The following is a 25,816-nucleotide window of genomic DNA, read 5'->3' as shown; positions in this document are numbered from 1 at the left end:
ATCTGGAGGATGGAATGAAATTTAAATTGCAACTCTGTCTCAAGATCCCTAAAAATAGCAGGAAAATTATTGTAGAACTTTGTCCAAGCAAAGCAAAGTCTAGATTATTGAAAATGCATGAACTAGCTGACAGATAGAGAAGATGGTGTAGCCTAGTGAAGGTGAGTCTTAGTAGTGGGGTAGTAGCTGTTAAGTACAGAGACTGAGGGAAATAACCATAAAAAAATGAAAGGAAGAAACCTGTTTGTGGGTTGATAGTTTTTTTTTTTTGTTTTTTAACACATGTTCAAACCTAGAAATCCTGTGAGTACATTTTCAGTGAAGGCTAAGTGGCTTTTACTTTAGTAAAGGGCCTACTGAATTTCAGTGAGGAATATAGTATTTCAAGTCATTAAATAGAGCTCAGACGTAGGTACACGAGCAGCACTTATTTAATTCTGAGCAGATCTTTGGTTCATCCAACACTGAGAACTGGGGCTGTCAGCATCAAAAACGATTGCCCTGCAAATGCCGTGTTCAGATCCCGTTATGGTTATTGAGGCATGTTGTTGGTGGACAGAAATTGAGTGGTGCTGTTTTGGATTATATCCTTAAGAAAAGTGATATTGGTACAAAATCGTTTATGGTATCTCAAAGAAAGTACTGTAATTGGTCACAAGCTGCATAGCTGCTCCTGGTGGTTCATTTACCTAGAAAACATGGCAAAAGAATGGGTATCAGAAAATATTTGGCGTGAAAAGCGTATTTTAGCTGCATAGCGCCGTGTAAATGTTAGCTAGCTCCATTGCTTGGCTCTGCTTTCAATCCGTGTCATGAAGAGTTTTGCGAGATACAAGGTTTGCAGGCAGCAATGGTATATTTTACGAAGCCAGTTGATACAGCTGGAAAATAAGGGCACATTTTTGGATGCACAAAGTTGTGTTTGGTCTGAAGTAGCTGTTCAGGCAGTGGCTGTGCAGTAACCAGAAGCAGATATCGATGTGTGTGTTCGTCAGCCCGCTGAACTCCTGATAGGGAGTGACGTAACTTGTGGCTAGGGAGTGTAATTACAATACTCTGAAATAGGAGAGTGGTTGTGCAAAGAGAGTGGTTAGTGCAAAGGCCTTGCAGAGTTTTGTTGTCTTGCAGAATAATTGTGATTGTTAAGGAGGAACGAATGAGCACAAGTTACTTGTTTACTGTGAGGCAAGGTGGTGTATATAGAAAGGTTGGTGCACTTTTTAGGGACTGATGTTTCTCCAACCACCCACACCACATCCCTGGTTGATTTACTTTGAGCTCTTTAAGGCAGGGGGGTCTCTATCCCATTGCAAGAGCAAGGATACAGATCTTTTTATAAAGTCCTTGGAGTGACAGTTAAAAGCTTGCATTGCCCTTCAAAATACCGTATCACATAAATACGCAGAAATACAGACAGGATTTTTAACAAACTATAATGATTGCTTTCCGATGTGTACCGCAGAGGATTGTGTCTTCCACCTATTGACTCCTGCAACACTGTCTTGGTTTTTTTTTCTTCTAAAGGGTTGGATCTTGCAAAGTGTTTATTATACTGTTTGACAATCTGAACTTGATACATTGGCAAGCTGAACAGAGGTATTTGTAAGTGATATACTTTTGAAATGTATGTCAGTTTATCAAGAAGTGGTGCTTCACATTAGCATTGGCATTATTAAAAATCCCACCAAATTTTGGTGTTAAACATACATATAGTAAATACTATAGGATAAATATTTCATTCTGTGTCAGTAGCTTTTCACCAAGGAAGACAAAATAAGCATCCATCGCTGGCTGTTATTAGCTGTGTTTTTCTGCTCTAGAATAAATAAATATTTTCTGCAATAAAATTTTGCACTGTAAAAATATAGGTATAGCATTATGCGGTAACTTTACTGAAACTTAGTCTTTGGTCTTTCCAGACTTTTTTTACCTGGGACTTCCAGATGTGTTATGCTGCCTTTTTGTTGTCTTTCAGATGACGATGTGGACCTAGAAGCTTTGGTAAATGACATGAATTCCTCATTTGAAAGTTTATACTCTACATGCAGTATGCAGTCGGAAACCACTCCGCTCCTTCAGAATGGTCAGCTCAATCGCACTCAGTTGCCGTCCTCAGGACCTGGTGCACTGCAGCCCATGTCTCCAAGGCAGAAGGTGCAGCGGTCTCAGCCAGTGCGCATTATGGCAGTCAGGTAGGAACAAGGGACTTGCCTCCCTTTTGTTAAAGTTGTGTTGAACTAGCTTCAAAAGAACTACATTTTAAAATAGGAGATCAACTTTGGTAGGAGCCTAGTAGTGTTAGACTGGACTTTTGCATGGGAAAAAAGATGTACCAGGTAGGTGAAGGACATACATTTTCCATGTGTTTCGTAAAATGCAAAAATGTCACATTTTTGCTCTTTTTTTAATCAATGTTTGATGTGCCTGTAGTAGCAGACATGTGTAGAAGCATATCATTGGTATCAGTTTGCAGAAATGATGTCCACATTTGGATTTATTTCCAAACTGTTAAAAACTGTTCCCTCAGGTATGGAGCCTACTGACAGCTTCTTGGTTTTATAAAACATAAGAGATCATGTAGATAGATGAGGGTGCATTCAGCTAGTTTTGATATACAAAAAATACCTCTCTTTGTGGAGGTTTCCTGAATGGTCCAAGACAAACAAAAAAGGAGCACGTCATAGTTATTTAGCTGTTTTTCGTGGAGCACTTTCAGCTCTTCCACTTGAGTGCATTATGTGAGTCATTACAAAAAAAAGAATTGTTTAAGTTGTCTCCCTGTTGTCAGGATGGGGGCTTGAATTCAGGCTTCAAGTGGGATACTCTTGGTGGTGCTGGGAGAGTCTATAGGTGATGCTGAGGTTCTCAAAATCTTTTTAGGCAGCAGGAGGAAAGGAGCTCCTGTCAGCATGAGTGGGTAAATTGCCTGAATCGGAGAGATTTGGAGTTTTCCTTTCCTTCTAGTTAACAATGTCTTCTCCAAAAGAAGTGAGAAGTAATAATAATAATAAAAGAAAAATCCCACGTGTGGAAAGGGTTGCTTCTAATTCTTTACGCTGATGTATTTCCTATAGGAATGGTATTCTTAAGACAGGCAGCTTTTCTATATGAATGGGTAGTATGCAGTAACTGCAATACAACCAAGTCAGCTAACAATGCTATCATTTTTACAAGTATTTCATATTTAATCTTGAATAGGCCTGTACTAGAAAATGCACTCTCTAGAGTACTATAACTGTCTATGTTTTGTAAATAACTCAATCAAAACACTTCATTTAAACTATTTTCGGCATTTCAAAACTTAGCAACTCTTTTTTGAGAACACTCTGCCTTTCTGAACTCTGTACTTCCATACGCACAAGAACGTGGTGTGTTTATCATTAAAGAAAATAATGGTGAAACTTTTATTCAGGGTTATCTAGACCCCTTTCCTATAGAGGGGGATGGCTGTGTCTGTTTTTGCAGCCACAACAGGATGGTTGACTGTGGTAATTCTCTGAAGAGCACAGTTTTATGTGCGTATCTGTCATGAAGTAAATGATGCACTGCAGCAGTATAGGCAGAGCACAGTGCAGCATAGTGAATTCTCATTTTAAGAAAACCACACCTTTCTAATTGTGTGGAGTCTGTAATTCCACTTCTTATAGTGGAGGTCAGGCAAAAACTTGCAATACAGAGCACTGTAACACAGCTGCCGATACAAGTCCACTGGGCTGAAGAAATCTTACACTGTCCTTTACCCTATGCTGTAGGGAAGTACGCACATGGGTAGCACAAAAAAAATCAAGTGGTCAAGTAGTCGTTTGCATGGCTCATAGTTATGGTTGGAACCTGCTATTTATAGCAAAAACCCAAATCTGTAAGGCTCATTGGTGGAACACCAAGGCAACTAAATTGCAGGATAGAGTTACCTGCGGAGCAGATTTCCCAGTAGTTATTGTATCAGCCCCCGGGTTCTGGTACAGGCAGAGACAGCGAGTGTGCCCAGAATGGGACACGCTGCCAGAGGCAGACCCAGCCGTTGTCTCCCAGGCAGCTCTGTTAAGAAGGCTCTGCTTGCTGAAGGCATGGGAAAAAAACGAGAGCAAATTGAGTTTTTAATGATTTGCATTTCAAATCCAGAAGTCAGTTGATTGTCTCTGGAAACTTGCAGGATTGCCACTAGATGGTGCCTTCTGCAAAGGCGTTGCAGGCCAGCCTGCTGCAGAGTCACCTAGTACATCTCCAATGGTGATGCCCTAGCAGTAGGGAAACCTAAAGCAGTCTGTGATCATGAACAGGTCTTACATCTTTTCAAGCTTTTCTGTGGCAACTGGTAGGCTTTAGTTTTCCTTCTGTTGGTGTGGGCAGTACAGGCGTATTATAAACTGGAACTTGAAACTCTGTTAGTCCTATGTATACTCGTGAGGTGTATCTCAGGAGATGCAAACTTGTCTGAACAGTAGCTGTACAACTAGCATAAGGTGGAGGGTGTAATTGCAGTTTATTGCTCAAGCTGAGTCTTTGCATTTCCATTTCTCCAGGAAATGCCGAATTGCTTGGAGATGGAATCCGGTATTGTAATGAGGTGACAATATTGGTTTCAGTCTCAGCTTAGAGACTTTACAGGGGTACACCTTTGTTTGCAAATCCATGTGGAATTTGGCTCCAAGTGACTGCAGTTGTGTTCTCCTCTTTCATGTTGGTTTGGAAGAGCTTAACTGACTTTCTGGCACGCAGAGCTTAAGCTTGTTAAGCTAGTGCTTACAACAGCGAGTGCAGGCAGATATTTCTGTTTATTTTATGTGCACAGTTACCTCAGTTACTCACCCAAGTAAGCAAGTTAGAAGCAACAAAACAAGCATAGATGCCTGACTGGTCATTTTTCACATGCAATTACCTACTTTGTGCTTGCAGTTGCTGTAACTGTTTAGTAGTTGCTCAGAAAAAGAGTGGTTTTGATTCCTTTTCTTTAGTATCGTTATTGTAAATGGTGGGACAGGAGATCCAGGTCTAGTGATGCCAGTTTGCTCCTCTTAATGCTTAGTGCTTCTGTATTTATAGGCGTCTTCAAGAAGAAGAACAGCAATTCAGAACATCGTCTTTGCCAGCCATCCCAAATCCCTTCCCAGAACTTTGTAGCCCCGCAAGCTCTCCAGTGCTGGCCCCTGGATCTTTACCTCAGAGTCAACCTGCTAGTAAGCATGTGAGTATGGGACAAAGCTTTGGGTCATCCATTCGTGTTCAAAGCAGCAGTGGACTATTTCATTTTGAAGGCAGAAAGAAAGTTTCAAGATAAGTAGAAACACTTGTAGGCTTTGTCTGTGAGTAGGGCAGCACTGGCCGAGAGAGTGTCTTTAAACAGGCTTCAGACCTTTTTTAAAAGGTTTGTAAGAATGAAGTGTAAAAATGAATCAAGTCTCTTTCAGATGCGTGCGTGTTGTGAATGAAGCAGTAATGCCTCATATCTTTCGGATTTTGTTATCCAAGGTAATGACTTACTAATTCATAAGTCAAGTTAATTAGCTTAGAGTTGAAGGAGGATCTGTGCATGTTATACTGCATATTCTAGGTGCCACAAAGACACCAAACAGCTGTCTGTTTTCTTTAAGGACATGGTGCTGCTTTATTTTGCTGGTTTTCATGAAGCTGCCTAAAAAGCAAAATAACTTTCTTAGAGCATGTAACTAGGCACAGCTCCTTGTAATGGGACTTAAGGAGAGAACTGTCCCACAGAAAGCTGACTGAGCAGCTCTCGGGGTTCTTGGCGGTGAAGATAGCACAGACCAAGCTCTCACGTCGTCCAGAGCAATAACCTCAGTGACACTGCAAACAGTTCTTCTCTATTCCACTCCACTCTCGGAGAAACAACCATCTTGTTTTGCATCAGTCTTTGAGCATATTTAAAGACGAAAGCTGGGCTCAAAAACCTTTCTTTTGTAAACTGTGCTGACTTGCATGGGGATGAAAAGATGGGTTGCTCTTACTGACTATTGGCTTAGAACAGTTGTGTGCTTGAGTACCCAAAAATACGATGATGTTCTGTATCACTGCTCAATTAGTTTGTAAGTAGCTCCTATGTCTGCTCTGACTGATAAAAGGGTTTGGGTGGACAGTTCAGCTACAAGCAGTAGACCCTAATGTACACCCTCACATCTTCTGTATTGCTTTACATGGCCATAAACAGCTGTCTGCTTTCTTGAAAGACACAATGCATCTTCATTGGTTTTGCTGTATTTCTTATATGTACAAGACAGACAGATTACCAAATAATGCCCTAGGAAAAAAATGGAGTCATCCAGTTGGGAATTTAGCAGGACTGCATCAGAGGCCTGGGTACCGGCTAAGCAGAGAGGCTGTTTTGCCAAGGCAGTGCTAAGCTGACGCCAGGGAGACAAAACAAGGGGCAGTTCTGCCTCCTGGCACTTGCCAACAGAACAGCAGCATAGCTGCCTTTCTGAGACAAACTGAGCTTGCTCATGAACCTGCGTTTACCTTTCCAAATATTCTCCAGTTTCAGAGATTCTTTGCCTTTTAGCTTTATGTTTTACTAAAATTAACCAAGCCACCCTAAAGATCGCTCTGTAAAGCCGTTAAGAACCCTAAATGATCTGTGTTGTCAGTTTTCGATAGAATTTAGAAACTAGTGGTTTAACAGCACATAAATATAAAAGTAAACAATCTTTTAATGTATGTAAGACGATGTCTGTAAAGACAGAATAAAGGTAGATTCTTTTCCTAAATTTTACTTCATAATTTTTTTTTAAATTAATCTACTTAATTTTAAAATGGAAGATTTTGACAAGCCTTTTGAAAGCCTAAAATGAAATAAATATTTATATTGTGTAGATATGCTTGCTGCTGAAGTTCTTAATGAAAGACAATCCATTATAGTGGTAAAACCTTTCAGAGTACAAGATGAGGAGGTAAAGCAAAAGCACATTGGACAATAGTGGTTTATTCTGTGCATGCAGATACACTGTTCATTTCAGTTTATCGACTGATTGGAGGCAGATGAGAAACACTGGCTCAGGGTGAGGGAAGGATAGGAAAGTATGCTTTTCCTCTAATGAATTATTTTCCTCTCTTTAATGAAGGAAGAGAGGAATAGAACTGAAAAAACCCCTCTACTTTCAAAGTATTGATGGACAAAAGGAAGGGAGAAAAAAAAAAGAGTAGGTTCAGTTTCTTCATGAAGGAAGAAAACTTTATTTTTAATACCTCAATTTTACATGTGGAGTGTTGTTGGATAATAATCTGTTTGTTCAGCCTCCTCATAGGATGTTAGTTGTGTTTAATCTAGTTCTAGTTCCCTTCAGTGGACTCTGCTAAACTTCATGAGTAAAAAATCAGTAACTTGCGAAATGTTAGACATCTTTCCAGCTTCATCCCACTAAAAAAATGTAAAGTTTGGGAATTTGAATAAATTATTTTAGGACATGTATCTATGGACATTTAGCTAAGCAAGAGCAATATAAACTACTGGTGAACAAAAGTGATGAGCTTAGTTAAAGGACTGCAACAGTACATTTTAATGGCTGGCGGTTAGTGAAAATGAGCTGTGTTTTAAGAAAAATAGAACATTAAATGCAAACCAAGGTTAAACATAACGATGCTTAATTTCAGGTTCTCTGCTTGCAGATTATAAACAAGGATTAAAATTGTAGATTGGAGTGAGCCATTCTGTTTACATGGGATATATGAGGTGTTAGTGAAAAGTAATTCCCTTAGTGCCTCTTGAGCATTTGTGGGTAAATAGGCAAATAGCAGTTCCAGCTGACAGTGCTGGAGCTCTGATCACGCAGGGCATCACGGCACATGCATGGTGTGGAGGAAATGTTGCCTTTGGTCAGCTCGTATCTAGGGGACTTGAGAGGGACCCAGGTGAATGTAGTCTCAGAGGATTTCAGAAAGGAGTGGGTATTTTGTTTGCTGACTGTGTGAAACAGTGGGGGTCACTGGGAAGCTGGGATGTCTGATACGACTTCATAAGAAACGAAGTGTCGTTAGTCTTGTTCCTCATGGAAAATTCAGTCTTATTTTTTAATAATTTTAACAACTCTGCAGTGTTAAAACCTAGTAGTGGTTACGCAAGAGGAATTTAAAGATCCGGTCATGTTAAACACAGAAAGAGTCTCATGTCGTATTGCCAAGCCTTGGGCATAAAGAAATGCCAGCTCTGTTCAAGGTTTACTAAATTAAAACTTTTTCACAGTGTATTGTTCCCTATAGGAAAAGGATGCATGTGTGAATGAAAGAGTGAGTAAAGGAGCTTTCAGGTCATAAAGCTTGAACTATATTTGGAGCTGAAAAAATTGATGTTATCTTCTCTCATATGCAAAATTTTATTCATGTAGCTGGAGCTTGAGGCATACATTTGTTGTTAAGATGCTTCTGATCCTTTTCCTTATTTTTTTTCATGCAGTTGCCATCGCTTTTTTTAACAAGCAGTTCACAGCATTGCTTATGCACTGCTCTGCATTTGTTTCGTGCCCTTTCTTGGCTCAGCAAGGAAAGGTAAAAGTAGTAAAGCAATGAAAAATATCTGTAATAAACCTTTCTTAGCGTTTTGTGGTAGATTTTTTGGGGTTTTTTTCGTGATGATGAAGCATTTTCTTTATCTTACTCTAAAAAGTGCATGTATCAGGAATAATTTCTTTTTTTTAATATATTTTCTGAGATCTGTTGGGTAATGGTACCGATTTCACCACAGCAGAAAGCAGTATGCCACCTCTAGCTCTGCTGCCAATCAGGCACTCAATACTGTTTTTAAAGCTGATGGCTGCAGGAGCGTACCGCAGCTGCTCCCCAGAAGACAGAGAACAGTGAGAAATAACGGGTCTTCTGTACTAGCACAAAACTAAAAACACGTGTAGACAAATGGGATAGTCGTTTAATGGGAGCATCAATATATCAGTCTGGGAGGTAAAACTGGAGTGTTAGGCTTATTGAAATCATTGCAGATTTTGGTTTTTTATTTGACTCTGGATGATCTTCTCTGGTTTAGGAAAAAAAGCCTAAATTAAAAGATGTTGTAGATACTTTTTTTTTTAAGCACGTAGGTTGAGTAACTGACACATAATTTAATAGTAAAAGACTTAGAAGAGAAATGACTGTGAACCTTCAGGTTACATTTCAAAGGCTATCCTGTGGCGGGGTCTGGGCTAATACAGTTGTGTGACCAAATGCATCTGGTGGTAGAGGTTAAGAAATGACTTGTAATTAAACAGATACATGCTCCTTGGGAGTTCAGCACTATGATCCTTTATTCTGCAGGTTCTGCAGGTTGAAACAGCCCACTTTGAGCTAAGTTTTACGGTGAGAAATGTTAGATGTCAACCTGTTGATAGTGAACGGCACGTGGTTCTGTAAAAATTGGCACCAATGAAGTTTTAGTAACGTGAACCAGCTGGTGGGTACCTGGGCGAAAAGTATCTACTAGCTGTGCTATTGGGTTGGTAGATACTTCAATTACTGGTGTGGTGAGTGAGACACCACAGATGTCTTGTGTTTGGAGAAAGTATGACCCTTCAAGAGGTAGCTGCCAAAAAGCTCGTAAGTTCTTGAGTTGAGAGCAGCGTTGTCCGAGAGCTTGGGCAGGAGGAGGCTGACAGGAGAGGAACTCCCTGATCAGTGCATGCCCAAGCATTTCCTTCTTCATCATGTGCTTCTCTGTCCTCTAAGTACCACCCATCTGCCTCTCACCATGGAGCCCAACCACGAGCCGGGAGAAGCTTCAGCAGACCTCTGTGAGCATGTAAGCGCTCCCACTTTCTGTGTTGAGAAGGGCAGGTAAAGGCAGGAGTAGGAAGGACATTTTCTGGGTTACACCATGGGGCATTGCAAGACCATTTGACCCCCCCCCCCCCTTTTCCCCACATCTTTGTTTGTAAAATGCATGCACACCTACAAACACAAGATTACACCATGTCTGAGGGGGATGGTGATTGCGGGCGGGAGCAGGGACAGCTGAAAGTTTTTAAAACATCATTTACTTAACAGGATAAATATGTTTGTCTAAGAAAAATGGAAACCAGAAAATTACACCAAACCAAGACCAAACATTTGTCCAAAAGATTGCTAAAAACATCAGACAGCTAGGTTACCACTAATTGAAGTCCATCTTTGTGTTGCTGGTATAAACTAAGAACTGGTTGGTAACTTAGGTTATAATTTCTGGTTGTGTACAAATATTTTGGAAAAAGCATGCAATAATTACATGTAGGTCACTGCAATGCCACAGGATATTAGGCTAAAGTATCTTGTGTGAGTCAATGAAGCTTTCAACTGTAAAAATAGGGCAAATTTCTCACATCCCCCCTCTATACAGCCCAGGCAAACTTCCAAATAGCAGTTTGATGCACCAAAATTATTTACTCCTTTCTAGCAAATTAAATTCACAAATGGGTATGAATTAATGCCATTCTTTTTTAGAGATTTAGTTACCCTTCTAGGGAACTCCTGTAAACAGACTTCTTGGTTTTAATTGTTTTAATTACATGTTATGATGCACATTTTTTTTTATTTTTTTCCCCCGTAAAGCCTTTATGTTGGCTCTTTTGACAATAAGGATGTTGATTTCCAAAAGAGAAGCTGTATAAAAATACTAACTTTTGTATAATGAAAATTTCATGTACTAGGTTAGATTTTGCATATGTGACAGCATATTTTATACTTAATCCTGCAGTTGAATAACCTTTAGCAACAAGACATTTTGAAAATAAATACTGACATCGGGTTGAGTCAACAGGACTTTATTTTCTCTAAACAGACCAAATCCTGTAGCTGGATTAATCTGGTCAATTCCTTAGGTCCAGGTCCAGGCAGTCCCTTTGGCCCAACTTTAAAATACGTGTTTGCATGGGTATCTGCCATGGTATGTTGTTTCTCTCAAATCTTTCTTTGGAACAAGGCTCTTAAGCTAAATAAATAAATCATACATAGATTGCTCTGTGGCATGTTTAACTCGGATGCCTTTTTTTAAGTAAGTTGTGACTGTGTTTGGGAAAAATTGGGAAAGAGCAGGCCTCCGCTGCGGGGCTGTGATCTAACTGAATGAAAACAGGCCTTGCACTTCCCTGGGTGCCCCTCTCTCATTTGGAGAAAGAACACTTTCCAAAACGAAATGGGCTAAATTTGATGGACAGTGTAGGAAAGACGTTGCATTACTTGTCATCTTGTCCCCTGTGTCACGCGAACACGTTGTCCCGTTACTCCTGAAGAAATCACGGAGGGTGAGCTCACATGGTTTTCAAAGTCTCATTTGCTCGTTACTGCAGAAGAGTAACGAATAACTAACGAGTCTGCTGGACCAAGCTGAAGACAGGCAGACCTCAGCGCTGTTAGTGCTGGGTGGTTGGGGGGTCTGCAGGCTCTTCAGCTGGAGGCCCCACACACGGTCTGCCGGGGACCGGGATCGGCACCGAGTCAAAGCTGTTGTTTCTCTTTCCTCACGCCTGTTACAGCAAGAAGTTTGGTGGTAGAAGGAAATTAGTCTCTTCGTTCTTGCTTTTGGAAAGTGCCAGAACAGTAGTTAAGTCCTAACATGAATTACTGGAAATATTAAGGGCATCTCACGCTCAAACCCAAAAGTATGTTATTTGTTGGGATTTTTTGTTTTTAATGACACAAACCTGGCCCAGCTCCCAGGAGCATTTTGGCTCCCTACCCGTAAGCGATGCTCCAGCAGCCGGAGCGTGCTGGGAGGAGGGCTGCGTGGTCAGGACCTGCGGCAGCGTGCCGGGGGATGCGTTGCCCGGCCGAGGGTGGTCTGGCACACTCCATGGGATGGGACCAGCCCGACCCCAACCTGTCCCGCTGCACATGTGCTGGTGGCCCCACCGGGTGTTCAGCCACGCAGTAACGCTTGCAGTTGTTTTAAAAAGCTGTTTTACGGCAGTAACGCCATTGCAATTGACCTTTAGGACTGCCTTGTGTAAATACTGAGCAGTCTGTAGCATATGCTGCGGTAGCTGTGCATTACTGTATTCACACTAGATTTTTGTGTGTGCAGCTTAGTTATGCGTGCGTGTCCTTGCACAGTTTTGTTGCGCAACATTACTCTTGCTATATTTTATTAATGGCACAGTGAGAATATAATTTAGCTGTTCTATGCTTTGATCAGGAATTGACAGAATTAAGAAGCTATCAGGCTGAGAGTGCAGGGAGAAATGGGAAAATGTTAACATGAGAGAAATTCTAATTCTCTCTGCCTAGTGAGCGAGGCAGGCAGGAGTGGGTTTGGGTGTAAACATCAGTGCAGTAGGGAATTAAAAAAAAAAACCAGAACTATATTGAGTGATTGCAGTTATACCAGAAGTGAATGGTTGAGATGAATCAGAGATGTCATAACTTCATACTGATAGCCTTTAAGGAGTTGCTGAACATACTGGGAATAGCTATGCTGAGCCTCAGTTCTCCTTGGCGTCTGTGGTGCCTGGGCTCAAGGTGTGAGTTTGGGTCAACTTCAGACATTTTGGATAGAAACCTTTTTGGACCTCTGCTACCCAGTAGGACAGATGCAAGAAAGCGCCCATTCACAGGTTAGAGCCTCTGCTGTGTATCCTACGTGACCTTGTGCCACCATGTTGTTGCCAGCAATCGGTGGGTGAGTTGACCACAAGGTCCTTTCTGAGGTGAGCTGCGGCAGCCCTTACAGAGCTGCGCTGGCACCTATGGCTGAGCTGCAGGCAATCCCTCGGTGGATGCTGTGGACATATGTAGTGCAGGTCTGGGAAGATGCCCAATTTTTTGCTTGCTTGCTGGCATCTACTTCTAGGGACGGAAGGCAAAGCCAGCGTTTAGTTTGTTCATTTCCAAACCATCAGCACAGTGGTTGCTGAAGTATCAGGAGTAATGCTGTTCATTCACAGCAGGAAAAAGGCTTCTTTGGGCTTGCTGTAATTACCTGGACAGTGAACTGTGCCCACGTTAAAGTGGAAATCTGTTTGAAACGTCTGTCTTCACTTAGGTGGTGTTTGTGTGTGGGCGCACAGGGGAAGAATGAACTTGCAAGTTCATTGGCGTGGTGATGGGATGTTTATGCATGGCTCCAGAGCTTGCAGATACGGTTTTGTTCCATTTCCTAAACAGAGGGGATGTTAGTTGGAATTTAATAACATTTTTGCATTAGGAGAATACCGCTGAGTTAATTAAATCATTGTGGGATGAGTTTCAGTTCTCTGTTCTCTGGATTTATAGTCTCCCTATTGCTATCAAATTCTTACTGTATTATTCTTTCTTCTAATAGGAGTGCAGAATTACTGTACTAAAAAGTGATTTAATATAAGTACCTTCAATCTTTTGCTTCAGCCTGGGTGTAGTCTGAACATCATTTACAAAACTTACATAAAAGCAAGTTTAATCTGGACTTGCTAAAAGGCAAGCCATCACCGATTCATAAAAGCTACATGTCATGTTCCTCCACTGGCATTAGGATTGCTCGTTCTCTCCAGTGGTAGACCCTGCTGCTGTCATGTCAGGGTTACTGGAGCTGGTTTCTCCTGCTGCATTTCAGGAAGCAACAGAGTTGGAAGTACCTTCATTATGGCATGAAGCTAAGTGTTTGGTTTTACTGGAGGGGGCAATGAATAGCATTCAGAAGCAAAATAGATTGACTATCAGCTAGGAGTTCGGATGTGAGATCCCATGTTGAGCATGGGAAGTTTCTGGGGAATGTGGATAAAGCAACTTTGTGTCAGCAGACTTATTACCAGTGAAATTTCATTAACAACAAAGCAAAAACTGTTCTGCAGGTTTTTATGGGGGGAAAGGGGTGAAAGTGGGAGAGACCTTTAAAAGCTGCTTTTGTTTCTCACCAAACAGGTGCCACTTTAAAGCACCTAGATCTTTCCAGCCACCTCTTTTATCTGCCTAGATCTCTTGTCCAGCCAGAGTGAGGAACTGCTCTGCTTTTTTGGGGATACTTAGATATGGACTATACCCATTCTCAGTGGAGACTGCTTTACCCCCCACACACCTAGTGTCGGCGGTGTGCACTGCCTGTCCAGACATCTAGGAACATCATCCCCACCCACGGCTCGTGCTTGCCAAATGGCCCACGCCCTTGCAGGCTCGCTGCAACGCACTCAAAAACTGCAGAGGACCTCGAGTGCTGGGAATAATGTCCCTGCCCTGCAGCCACGGGGGAAGATTGGCTGCCTCACCGTATGGTGACCTTGCACGTGTTCTTCCTCTCGCCTTTTAGGTTCACCTTTAAAAATCACATTTCCCCACTCTCCTTGCCAGAATAGGTAATGAGAGTAGGAACAAGCCATCCGTAAGGAAAAATACTGCTTTAAAAAAAAAAACAAAACAAAAAAAAACCCCAAACCAACAAATGCAGTACAAAACATTACAGAAAAGGACATTCTAAATTAAATAACAGCGTGCCGATAGTAAAACACCAGGATTTTATTTTACAGGCAATTTGCCCTCGGGCTTCTGCGAGTCATTTTTGAGCTTGTCCTTGCCTGCAAACTGTTAAGAGCGGCTAATTACTCTGAAGTAGCTTGCTTGTCATACCGTTGCTGGTCACACTTATTTTCCCTATTGCTTACTAAAATCCACTGAAAGCGAGCCAACCACAGTATTTCCAGACCTTATAAATAGCTTTACAGATATTTGCAGCAATTCCCATTCCCCAAGTACTCAGTTATGTAGAACAAACTATAGACTGAGTCTATGCTAAACAATGGGTATCAGGTACACAGTTTTAGCATTGAAAAACACCTGCCGTGCTTCAGATTAAGAATGTTCTTCACTGAGCTATCTCAAACTCCAGAACAGTGTTGGTTTTAAGTGTTTTAAGAGAGTGTGTGTGTGTGTGTGTGTATACATATATGAATATATACATGAGAAGATGGAAAGATTTCTTGCAATACTGTCACACACCTTGTAATTGATTTATGGAGCAGCTTGAAAAGAAGTAGATGTTAATATATTTAACATCATCCTCTTCATTAGGCAAAGAATTGAAAGCTAATGTTACAGGAACAGCAGTGTCTAATCAGACAAAAAAAACCTTGTATTTGATATTCTCAAAGTATTTTTCTGTGTTATATGCTGGTTTCTTCTATGGATTTTTTTTTCATGGCTAACCTTTGAACTTTTTTCTTTAACAAACTATCTAGCTTGGCAAAGCTTTGTAAAGCTCGTCCAAGTGAGGCTGAGCCTTGCTTCTTGTGTTACAGACTTGTCAAATGAGCGTCCTCTGGTAGGCAGACTCGAATAATGTCCGGCTGGAAAATGTCCTTGCTATGCTTCAAGCTAATGTCATCCCACTTGTAGCATTTAAAAGGTGCTAAATATATTTGAGAACCTACTATTCATTTCCTCTTTTGTCTGCTTCATGAGAGGCGCCAAGGCTGGGTTTTACCCCTGAATGTGGATCCAGTCAGTTTTAAATGCTATTTGGTAAAAGTTTTGTTTACACTTTTTGTTTATCTTTGAGCATACTTATCCATCACGATTTGCATCCTAGTCTGTTGGGGTTTTTGGTTGTTTTTTTGGGGGTGGGGTTGTTTGGGTTTTTTTTTGTTTGGCTTTTTTTTTGGCTGCACAGATGGAAAAGGTAATCCAGATTCCAAATCTTTCATCGTCTGCAGAGAGAGGCTGTCATTCCAAGGGGAGCGGAGTGCTTGTCAGCTGGGGGGGGCAGGAGAGCACCGCATTCAGCTCCAGGGATAGAGAATGTATATTTCTAACCATTTGTACAGTGTGACACATTTCTTAATATTTTCTAAGATATTAATAAGAAGGGAAAATCAGGAGGCAGACAGCTATATTTGTGCAAATGTACCTTCAGTGTAATTTCCCTTTGCTCTCAGTGAACATTTAGTTCTGCGTTACACTGCATGCAAGTTACAAATGAGCATTTGCTTACAGACTAATTAAGCATAGCTTAGAGCAGTACTTAATTGCAACACTTCAAGCAATACAGAGGAACTTGAAGCAGATCTGGCTAACAAGAAATTAACTTAGAACTCTGCCCAAGGTTGTGCTAGCTGCTGTGTCTGTAAGGTTTCATTACCGCTTGCCCTCTCTTATGTGCATGGAATAGCACTTGGGCAATCTCCAGAAATCACTTTTTGTCTAGGAGAAACCTTCAGGATTTAAACTACAGCAGGAAATTCTGCAAGAAGTGAGACAGGGGGAGGGCATGATGGAGTCTTTCAGTGGGTAGGGAAATTGCTTGTGCAGCAGATGCTGGCTTTGAGTGTCTCTAGCAGTTCATCCATCGAACAGATGTCCAAACGGGTCTAAGTTGAAAGACTCTGCTATGTTGATGTATAACCATTAAAATGAAAGAGCTGAATGAACCTTATAGAAAGCTTTCTATATGTTACTTTTATCCCTTAAAGAAATAAATAATCTAGTAGTTTTGAAGATGATGAAATAAATTTTACAGCACTGTAAACATGCTCACATCAATTTCTCCTCTTGCTGTTTCTCAAGCCTTCTCTAACATGCAGCTGTAAAAACTGTGGTGGTGAACTGATTCTTGTCTAGTAAAATGGTTGAGGATTATGTGCGTGCAAATGGCTTGGTTTTCCCCTAAGCCAGGGCCTTACAAGTGCTAATTGCCCTACATTCAAAGAGCAGCTAGTAAGGAAGGGGAGACCCTAATAAAATTCCAGCAAAAATAATATAATAAAATGTTTATAGTGCCTGACATATTCACAGTGACTGCATTCCTTTATGAGTTTGCAGTAACCTCTGCTTTCTACGTAATTGATTTCATCTCTACTACAGTTACGTCTTTTCTGAACATACATCTGCAAAGTATCTGGAGATGCAACTTAAAGGCAATATCTGAGTATGAGTACTGATGGAGTATAGAGGAATTAGTTGCTTTTTTGGACTGCTTTATTACTTTCTTTTCAAATCTGTAGATGTAGGGAAGTAGAAACTAAATTTTTTTATCTTAAATTGTGTGACAATGTTTAAATGGAATTTCAAACCAGTAAGGGCTCACTGAGTTCAAGAAATACATTAGAAATATTTGTAGAGAAAGTATTTAAAGTCTGAGTTGGTGGTAGCTCAGATTGCTTGGCTTAGACTTGCGTGTCAGTGCAGAACTCTGACCCTGATACAAAAGGACTTCTCCCATTATTTGTGTAGAAAACCACTTCTGTTGGTGCAAACTTTTACAAGGCCAGTTTTGCTGCAGTCACTTAGCAGATCTTTTGAAAGGTTGTTGAACAGTATTTCTTTTTTATGTTGAGCGATTCTCCTTTTTCACTACAATCGTAATAAAGTATTTTGGGAAGGACATATTTGACTTTGCATAACATGGCTGGAAATTAGGTTTGTATTCTGCAGCTGAACTACCACTATCTGGAATTAAGTACCTGTATTGATTGCACATTGAACTATAAAATGTGAGTATTAATGCAAGACAAACTCAGAGGTCTTTACCTACAAAAGACAAGCAGGATTGGCCACGCTTTTCATATTATTTGCTATGCAGTGGCATTTTTTTTGCTGCTGGAAAGTGGCATGCAGACTAATGAACATATCCAGCATAGTTGTTTTTCTCAGCTATACACAGCCCTTTCTGGAATCTCAGCTTGCAAGAAGGAGAGATGAAAATCTTTAATTTTGGAGGAGGATACTGGGATTTTTTGCTGAAGATAATCTTCACCTTTTTGTGTCTGACTTGGTATCGTGAATGTTCATATCAGTGGTTAGCTCTAACTCAATGTACGAGTCACACATAAGCTCTGACAGGGAGTTGGGGTTAATCAGCCTTAGGTTATCAGACCCCTGCTGTCAGATTCATTTGAGGTAGACGTGATAGTCCCCATCTTTTACTGTCCTACTCAAAGACCTCTTCAGGTAGCTGCTTGCTTCATGTTAAAAACAGCTTAATAACAGCAAGTGCTGTTTTGGGAAGGTTCTGCATTCCACATTTTGCTTGATTAGTCTCACGTCTGACCAAGGCACCTTTGCCTGCGCTCCATTCCTCCCCACCCAAAGTTACATTGCTCCGTGCAGGGACAACAATTTCTTTACAGCATTGTATCTGTTTACCTTTAAGTTTATTCTGTAGTAAAACTGAAACAAAACTTTCTAACAAATACCACTACTGAGCAAATCTTAGGTAATACTTTTTTTTACATATAATGATAAAGAGGCCAGGTAATGTAATATTAGGCAACCACTTATGGTAGTTTTTCATAGTGTGAAGAAATATGATCACCTTTAAACATCCTTTGGGTGGGAATTACTTCTGTGAACTATGATTATATAAAAATTAAATCTCTCATTTGGGTTGCTTGTCTGAGTATCTCTGGTCAGTGGAGAGTTAGAGTACCTTTTGAGTACAGTCATGCCACTTCAGGGTAGCAAAACTATAGAAGATGATAAATTGCACTGAAGTGCTTCTTTCTCTTTATATTAGCTACGGTGGGAACCTGAGTCATTAGTGACAACTAGGTGTGCTTAGATTGAGGTGGCTAGTAACAGCTGAAATAACTAACACCTCTGTGTAGTTTGGGTGGAATACAAAAAACCTTAAACTAGGCAGTAATGTGTGATGAGGCATATCCTTTCCTTCCCCTAAGTTATCGAACTGTTGTATTAGGACCAAATCTGGCCTTGTTTCTAAGTGGGAAATTTTGTTGCGCATTCTCCTGAACGGCCAGCCTCCTCAGCAGTTTCTCCCCCTGGCAGAAACAGCAGAGTTTGTTTATCTGCAGAGATGCTGGCAGCTGCAGGGCTGATTTTTTTCCATCATCTGTTAAGTGCTTGTGAAAAATGATCAGTTTCTAACCACATTCTTGTTGTGCAAATTAAAGTCAGTGCTCTTCTATGTCTCTCAGACATTTGAGGTAGCCATTTTCAATAGATGTACATATATAAGATTTGGGGAGGGAATACAGACTTTCACGGGCAGATACTTTTATCCATTGGTACTTGATACACGACAGTGATGCCGATTCCCATGAAGAATTGTTTTTTTTTTTTAGGAGCAAATGGGAATCTGTGAGAAGCGGGGCAGAGAGGGGGGAATCTCATCTTCAAGAATCAGTAAGCCCATAGGAGGGAGTAATAGCAGGAGTTTCTAAGGTTAGAGGGCTGTGGAATTGGACCACCATTTCAGAAAGTAAATGACCTTTGATTTGCCTGCTGATTTTGTGCTAGGGAAGGCTACCCTCAGCTCTTGTTTTGAGTAGAAAACCAAATGGAACAAGCATAAGCATAAGTTGGTTTGTGAAGAAAGAAGGGTTAATTCCCCAAATTAATAATCTTCGCAATGGACTATCAAAATCATTAGGATGTGTGTCTGATGTTTTAGGTAGAAAAGCTGAGTTTGTCATCTCAAAGTGGTTTCCATGTGGAACTCCAGAATGAAGCTGCCGGGTAATTTATCTAAATCAGTCTGTACACACGGAAAATAATGTTCTTCACAGAGAAAGTTAAGCCATTAGGCTTAACACGGCACTGTCTGTGGAAGGGCAAATATGTTACATGGCATCTGCAACAGGATGAACCTTTTCAGTTATTCTTTAAACACAGTTTTCACGGTATAGCTTGAGTGAGTTCATGCACTAGCTATTTTGTTACGTTTTAAAAAGTGAAATTCATAGAATGTACAGGTTGGCAAAGCCTCAGTTGATGTAAGCCAAGCAAACTTGGGTTGTTTTCTGTACAGCTGGGTGCACTGAAAGAAGAACCTACAGAACTCTGGCAACAAACCCACAGAACCACTTATTTCTTACAAGTTACACTTCGGGTCTGATCAGTGTCTGTTATGTTGAAGGGTGTATGAGCAACAGTTGAACTGAAAATAGTTTCAGTACAGAGTATTTTTTGTTAATACCCTCAGCTAGCCAAAATTTTTACTTTTGCCATGTGTAATCTTGTGCAACAAGATGGGGGAGTTGTGGAAGAAGCAAATGTTATGACACTTTTCTACATTGTACAAAAGGCAAGATAGATTTTTCTCCAGTAGGAAACCTTATGGTGGTTATGCTAAACCACCATCCGAAGACACAATCTTCTGAAGCTGGAAAAGGCAATAAAGTTTTTCCCGTGTGTAGGATCGTCTCTACGTGAATGAATAAAGAGTGATAGAGTGACATTTGCTGAAGTCAGCAGATTTGTGTTGGACACAGTGTTAGAAATGCAGTAATAATTACTAATAGCGAATAATTATTAATTATTGCCAATTATAATTATTAATGCAATATGTTTTTAATGGACACTTTTCACTTCAAAATAAATTAGTTTTGACGTGTACAACTATGTGTTTAAGCTAAGAAATTCTCCATGGTGGTTGAATGGAAGAAGTAGGTGGTGTAATCTGAAATCTGTAGAATGAAATTTGAATGTATGTTACTAGTTTACATAAATGGGAGACTGCATTAAGCATATGGTCTAAAGGAAGCTGATCTTTAATATGAAGATTCATACCAAAACCAAGCTGGGGGGTGGGGGGGAACACTGCTTACATTCATATATACTTATTTATAGAGTAAAGTTTCGTCTAGAAGGGACTATTAAATTATTATGTTGCCCAGGATCCTAAACTGAGATGTTTACATATTTTCTGTTATATGTTGATCTAAGTTGTACTTTTGCCCTTTAAGCCTAGCCTTCTTAAAGTTGTTCTTACATAGCTGGGTCTGTTTGCCAAGTGCACAACATTTTTTAAAATGTTTTATTTTGGATGGGAATGGAATTAACTCACTCATGGAAATAGAAACTTCAGAATAAGAAAGATGTCCAAAGGTTGATCTACCTTCTGCCAGTCAATCTGGAAAAAAAATGAGCTTGTGAAAAGGCAAAATAAACCTGACATCAGTGCCTTTACATTCTCTTTCAGTTTCTCTGTGGTTCGGTTTAAGGAGGTTTCAATGACCTAGATTTTTCTCAGCATAATTCTTAGAGAAGATCCATGATGTAAATACAGAGCCATCAAAATCCTTAAAAAAAAAAAAAAATCATCATTCGTGCCAGGATGGAAATAAAGTTACTAGTGTCTTTGCATGGTATATTTCTTTAACTTATTGCCGGTAATTTAGGGAGAGGGGGAAGGGGAAAAAGGGAGCACGCTTGAAGGTAGTGACTGTTATGTGTTATCTATAATATATAAAAACACAGAGTCAACTCCCTTGTCATTGCCTTTCTGAGTCTTGGAAATGGTTGATTTCTCCACGATCAGCTACAGTAGTAAGGCCACTGTTAAAGGATTTCCCGTTTAATGCCATGCGGAATTGGTTTCTAGGGAGTGTCTGTCGTCTTAAAGAAAAGATTGGCCCAATATTTGGTCTTTCCCTCTGGGGATCTTTTTCATATTCATTTGCCTACGCTAAACAAAGAAACTAGGCATGTGAGCTATTTGAATATAAATGTCTTTCTGATACAGCTAATTATTTTAAAGGTTTAATGGGAGTCTCATGAAAATTGTTGCATAAACTTTTCAACTGGAGAGAAGGCTCGTTGATTGCATTTGTGCAAGATGTTTAATTGGGTGGACAACACAGAATAAATTATTACATTTGGAAATTATATCAGATTACCTACTTTTAGGGGGATGCCTATAGGAAGGAGAAAGCTTTGCTTCCAATCAACTTCAAAGATAAGATAGCTTAATTGGAAGCTGACTGTGCCTTGACAGCTTCGGAGCAGCAGTGACTTCCATGTAAAATAATCTGAAGCAGATGCTGAATGAAGAAGTAGCATTTTCTGTCATGCAAGCTTTGGCATCAAATCTCTAGCATTATGTTATCTAGTTCTATATCAGGAAGCATTTTTTTATTGTGACATTGGTTTCAGCACAGTACCTCATATTTAGACCGACACAGTTAAGTTCATCAGCCTTTGACAAATGGACTTTAAGTGGTTTTGAGACACTTAACTTAAAGGGAACTTTGAACCACTGTAGCATTGCTTGGGAAAATACTGATGAAAGATCCTAGGAAAAGACCCAGTTAGGGTTCCTAAACTATGATCAAACTTCACTAGATTTTTTTTATGCTTTTAGTTAATATCATGGTATTTACGTAACTCTGAACTGTTTGTATAAGAGATTACAGGCTAGAGAAATGGGCTGCCCAAAACCTCATGAAGTTCAACAAGGGCAAGTGCAAAGTCCTGCACGTGGGGAGGAACAACCCCAGGCACCAGTGCATGCTGGGGCACACCCAGCTGGAAAGCAGCTTGGCAGAAAAAGACCTGGGGGTCCTGGTGGACACCAAATTGAACCTGAACCAGCAATGTGCCCTTGCCGCAAAGAAGGCTGATGATATCCCAGGCTGCCATAGGCAAAGCATTGCCAGCAGGTCAAGGGAGGTGATCCTTCTTTATTCAGCACTGGGGGAGGCCACACCTGGAGTACTGGGTCCAGTTCTGGGCTCCCCAGTACAAGAGAGACATGGACATACTGGAGAGTATCCAACAAAGGGCCACAGAGATGATTAAAGGAATGGAGCATCTCTCCTGTGAGGAAAGGCTGAGAGAGCTGGGACTGTTCAGCCTAGAGAAGAGAACGCTCAGGGGCATCTTATGAATGTATATAAGTACCTGAAAGGAGGGTGCAAAGAGGACAGAGCCAGGCTCTTTTCAGTGGTGCCCACTGGCAGGACAAGAGGCAACGGGCACAAACTGAAACACAGGAGGTTCCCTCTGAACAGCAGGCAACAGTCTTTCACTGTGAGGGTGACCGAGCACTGGCACAGGTTGCCCAGAGAGGTTGTGGAATCTCCATCCTTGGAGATACTCTGAAGCCATCTGGACATGGTCCTGGGCAGTATGCTCTAGGTGACCTTGCCTGAGCAACGGGGGTGGACCAGATGGCCTCCAGAGGTCCCTTCCACCCTCAACCCTTCTGTGGTCCTGTGATTGTTCTTAAACTTCTATAATGCAAAAAAAAGGGTTAAAGGCATGATGATTTTGAAATATATAATCTCTGTGTTATGTCTCAATATTAAGTTTGGAATTATGAGGATAAAGCTCACTGTTAATTCACTTATAACTACTGAGTTTCCAAGAAGAGTAATCTTTTTACTTGCCTAGTGTGTGCCAGCATTATCAACATAATCCACTTGAACATCTTGTAAGAATTCTGTTAAAATTTACTTTATGGGGGGATTTCTGTGTTGAATGTTTGAATCTTATTTGACTATCAACAGTATTGAAATTAAGCAATGGCAATCAAAGTATACCTAATGTTCTACTTCATACATCAGCAAAAACAGAGAGGAGCCAGTCATCTGGTTTATAAATGCTGAGAACCTGGACCAGAGCACTTCGAACATGATCTGTTGTCATGGGAAATCCTCAGCCTTGGGGGCACTAAAAATGAAATCACTCAAATGCTTATTCAACTAATCATAAGGGATAGTACAACTTTAAAATGAAAGATTACCGTTTGGCAAAAAAGATGATGGAAAACATTTAAGGGCTGTGAAAAGAGGTGTGTATGATTCAGTGAAGCTTTGCACTGAAATTTGTTTGATAAGTGGCAGTGGAATACTGATAATGATGTAGCCACAAAGGTGAAAGCCTGGTCTAGGAGTATGATGTGAATCACTGCAGGGGGAGGGTATACTGATGTCAAGGTAAGAGGAGCTGCTTTCGAACAGGTAGCTGTGTTGGTCAGCAATACAAAGCAGCGCTCACGTCTCCATGGTGTGACCTGCGATGGGAGATGCAGAGAGCCGACGTGTTAGTCTTCAGGGCTGGGCCAAGGAGAGGAGTTGCAAGAGAGGAAGGATGGAGCGGTGTGTGATACTTCAAATTAGGCTGCTGAAAACTGTGTGAACGTGAGAGAGGAGAGGCTGTTGCTGTTCAGAGACGGCTACGCAGCCACAGGTCCTTTAAAGCAACTTGTGTGCCTGTCTGCTGAACATCTTGCTCATTGTACCTTTAGCAAAGTAACCTTCTTTTAAAAAGTTGGTATGAAGGCTGCAGACTTCCAGCTGAATAATGCCATCTATAATGAGCTAGCTACTTCACTTTTGAGCCACTGCAGCTCCAGGAATTAGTGCTTGGAAACCTCAGTACACCTAGACGATAGGGGAGAGCTTCTAGAGGGCATTGTTGTGAGTAAGATTGTATAGAGGACCATTTAGTTGCCTTTGTTTCTCAGCTTTTGGTAAAAACTAGTTGAATCCTTTCAGTTCCTAATAGGCTGTGTTCAGATACTAAGCTCTCTGTTTCTATAATGTCATGTATTGCTTGTTCGGCATCTTTTTAATTAGTGACATTTTATTTAGTCCAAATTAAATATGCCAGATGTAGCTGATTTAGTGGCTAACAATGACGAGTGAGGGGAGGGAGGGAGAGCTAACATTATATAGCCGTCTGTTCTCAGGGAAGTTTTTTTTTTTTTTTTATTTCTAGTTCCACAAGAGAAGTTGGAGTGGTAACCATGGCAGCGGGGAATTTGTCCCTGTAAGCTAAGCAAAGGGTTGGGTTGTGTGGGGTTTTTTGTGTTTGTTTTTTTGTTTGTGGTGCCCCTACTAGGAGGAAGGGGTGTGCAAAATGGTCTCGAGCAAGCCCTGGAGAGGGAACTGGGAATTAGATAAGTTAGAGGCGCTTGCCATGGAGTTAAAACTCATGAGCTGGTCCTGCCGTAGCATGCACAGATGGATGGGTGCAGCAGTGAAGCAGAGCAGTGAGAGATGTGAAAAATTTCTCGGTAACTTGGATCTCTACACTAGGTGTTTTGGGGCGAGGTGGTTAGACACTGTATGCTAATAAATCTCTTGTATGGTTTGGGTTTTTGCCAATATTTTTCTCACTTTTTTCCACTGAAAATGTATAATTCTTAGCAGGTTGGAAGCGAGTGAGATTTGCATGGGGCTAGCTGCATTCAAGAGAGAATATCCAGCTTAGTCATGGTGACGTAACCCCAGATTTTGCATCAGCCCTGGAAACTTTTGATATATCGTTCCTGAATTTGGGGAAAACCATTGTTTTCCTACGATACCTAAATTTACCAAAAAGTAAACAGCAGAGCAGTTTTATGGAGCAGTTTCCCATTAAAGCAATTGCTGAAAATGAGAATTATACGTGTCTTGGGGAGAGGATACGTGAGCCCTCTTCTCCCATTGACATAACTTTTCCTGGGCTAAGATCTGCAGGGGGTTAATTCTGGCCACACAATCGATGCTTACACAGTGGTGCAGAAATACTCTCCCAATGTGAGCAGCTCTGTTAAAAGCATTTATTGTGTACGTGTGACAAACTGACCCATAAAACATCCTGAGCGTTGCAGGCAGCAACAATTAGCCGATACTCGCTGCTTGAAATCGCCGGCTTCCAGAGCCGGTAGCTTGGGAGACGGGAAGTTAAGCAATATTGCTGAATACTGTACAGCAAGGAGGCAGCTGACAGCCGGGCATTAGGGATGCTTTGCCATGCTGCTGTAGTTAAGCCTGTCACCCACTTGTTATAAAGCACCCCTCTTTTATTGTCAGGGCAGTATGAACTCAGCCCTGTTGGGAAAACCTATTGTGGGTTGCGACTGATGCTATGGGAGTGCGGGAAATTTATACTTCCAAGGTGTGCTTGAGCTTTTGGGATTTTCAGCATGTGGAGGCCGTTAGGCTGTGAGTTTCATAGTGTATTTATACTTCAGGTTCCCATCGGTAAATGGTCATCATTCCTTGAGTGCCTGGAGGTTACAGCCAGTCTGCGTTAGGAGTCTTTTTCCATGTTTTGCCTTTTTTTCCATTAGCTTCCATTACCTTTTTCATGACCCTAAGTTGCTCTTATCTTCGTATGTTCACACTCGGGTTGGTTGTAGCCCTGTATTGTGTTTCCATGTGATATACCATACTTGATTCTTCTCTGATGAAGCTATGCATATTAAATTCCTGGAGTT

The 25,816-nt window shown here is 40.9% G+C and overlaps 1 protein-coding gene across 6 annotated transcripts in view; it reads left to right on the top strand.

Moving 5' to 3' along the window:
• GRB10 (growth factor receptor bound protein 10) overlaps positions 1-25,816 on the top strand; it is a 153,472-nt gene that overhangs the window by 92,139 nt on the left and 35,517 nt on the right. For all 6 annotated transcript variants that reach the window (XM_075494114.1, XM_075494117.1, XM_075494116.1 and 3 more), the window contains exons 4-5: positions 1,976-2,192; positions 5,044-5,185. In XM_075494114.1, coding sequence (XP_075350229.1) covers positions 1,976-2,192; positions 5,044-5,185 — 359 coding nt within the window. The remainder of the gene's footprint in view (positions 1-1,975; positions 2,193-5,043; positions 5,186-25,816) is intronic.

This window comes from Mycteria americana, chromosome 2 (assembly GCF_035582795.1).
Source record: "Mycteria americana isolate JAX WOST 10 ecotype Jacksonville Zoo and Gardens chromosome 2, USCA_MyAme_1.0, whole genome shotgun sequence".
In the NCBI taxonomy this organism is placed as follows: Eukaryota; Metazoa; Chordata; class Aves; order Ciconiiformes; family Ciconiidae; genus Mycteria; species Mycteria americana.
The sequence above is the reverse complement of the archived record's forward strand: the minus strand, read 5'-3'. Positions and strand labels throughout refer to the sequence as shown.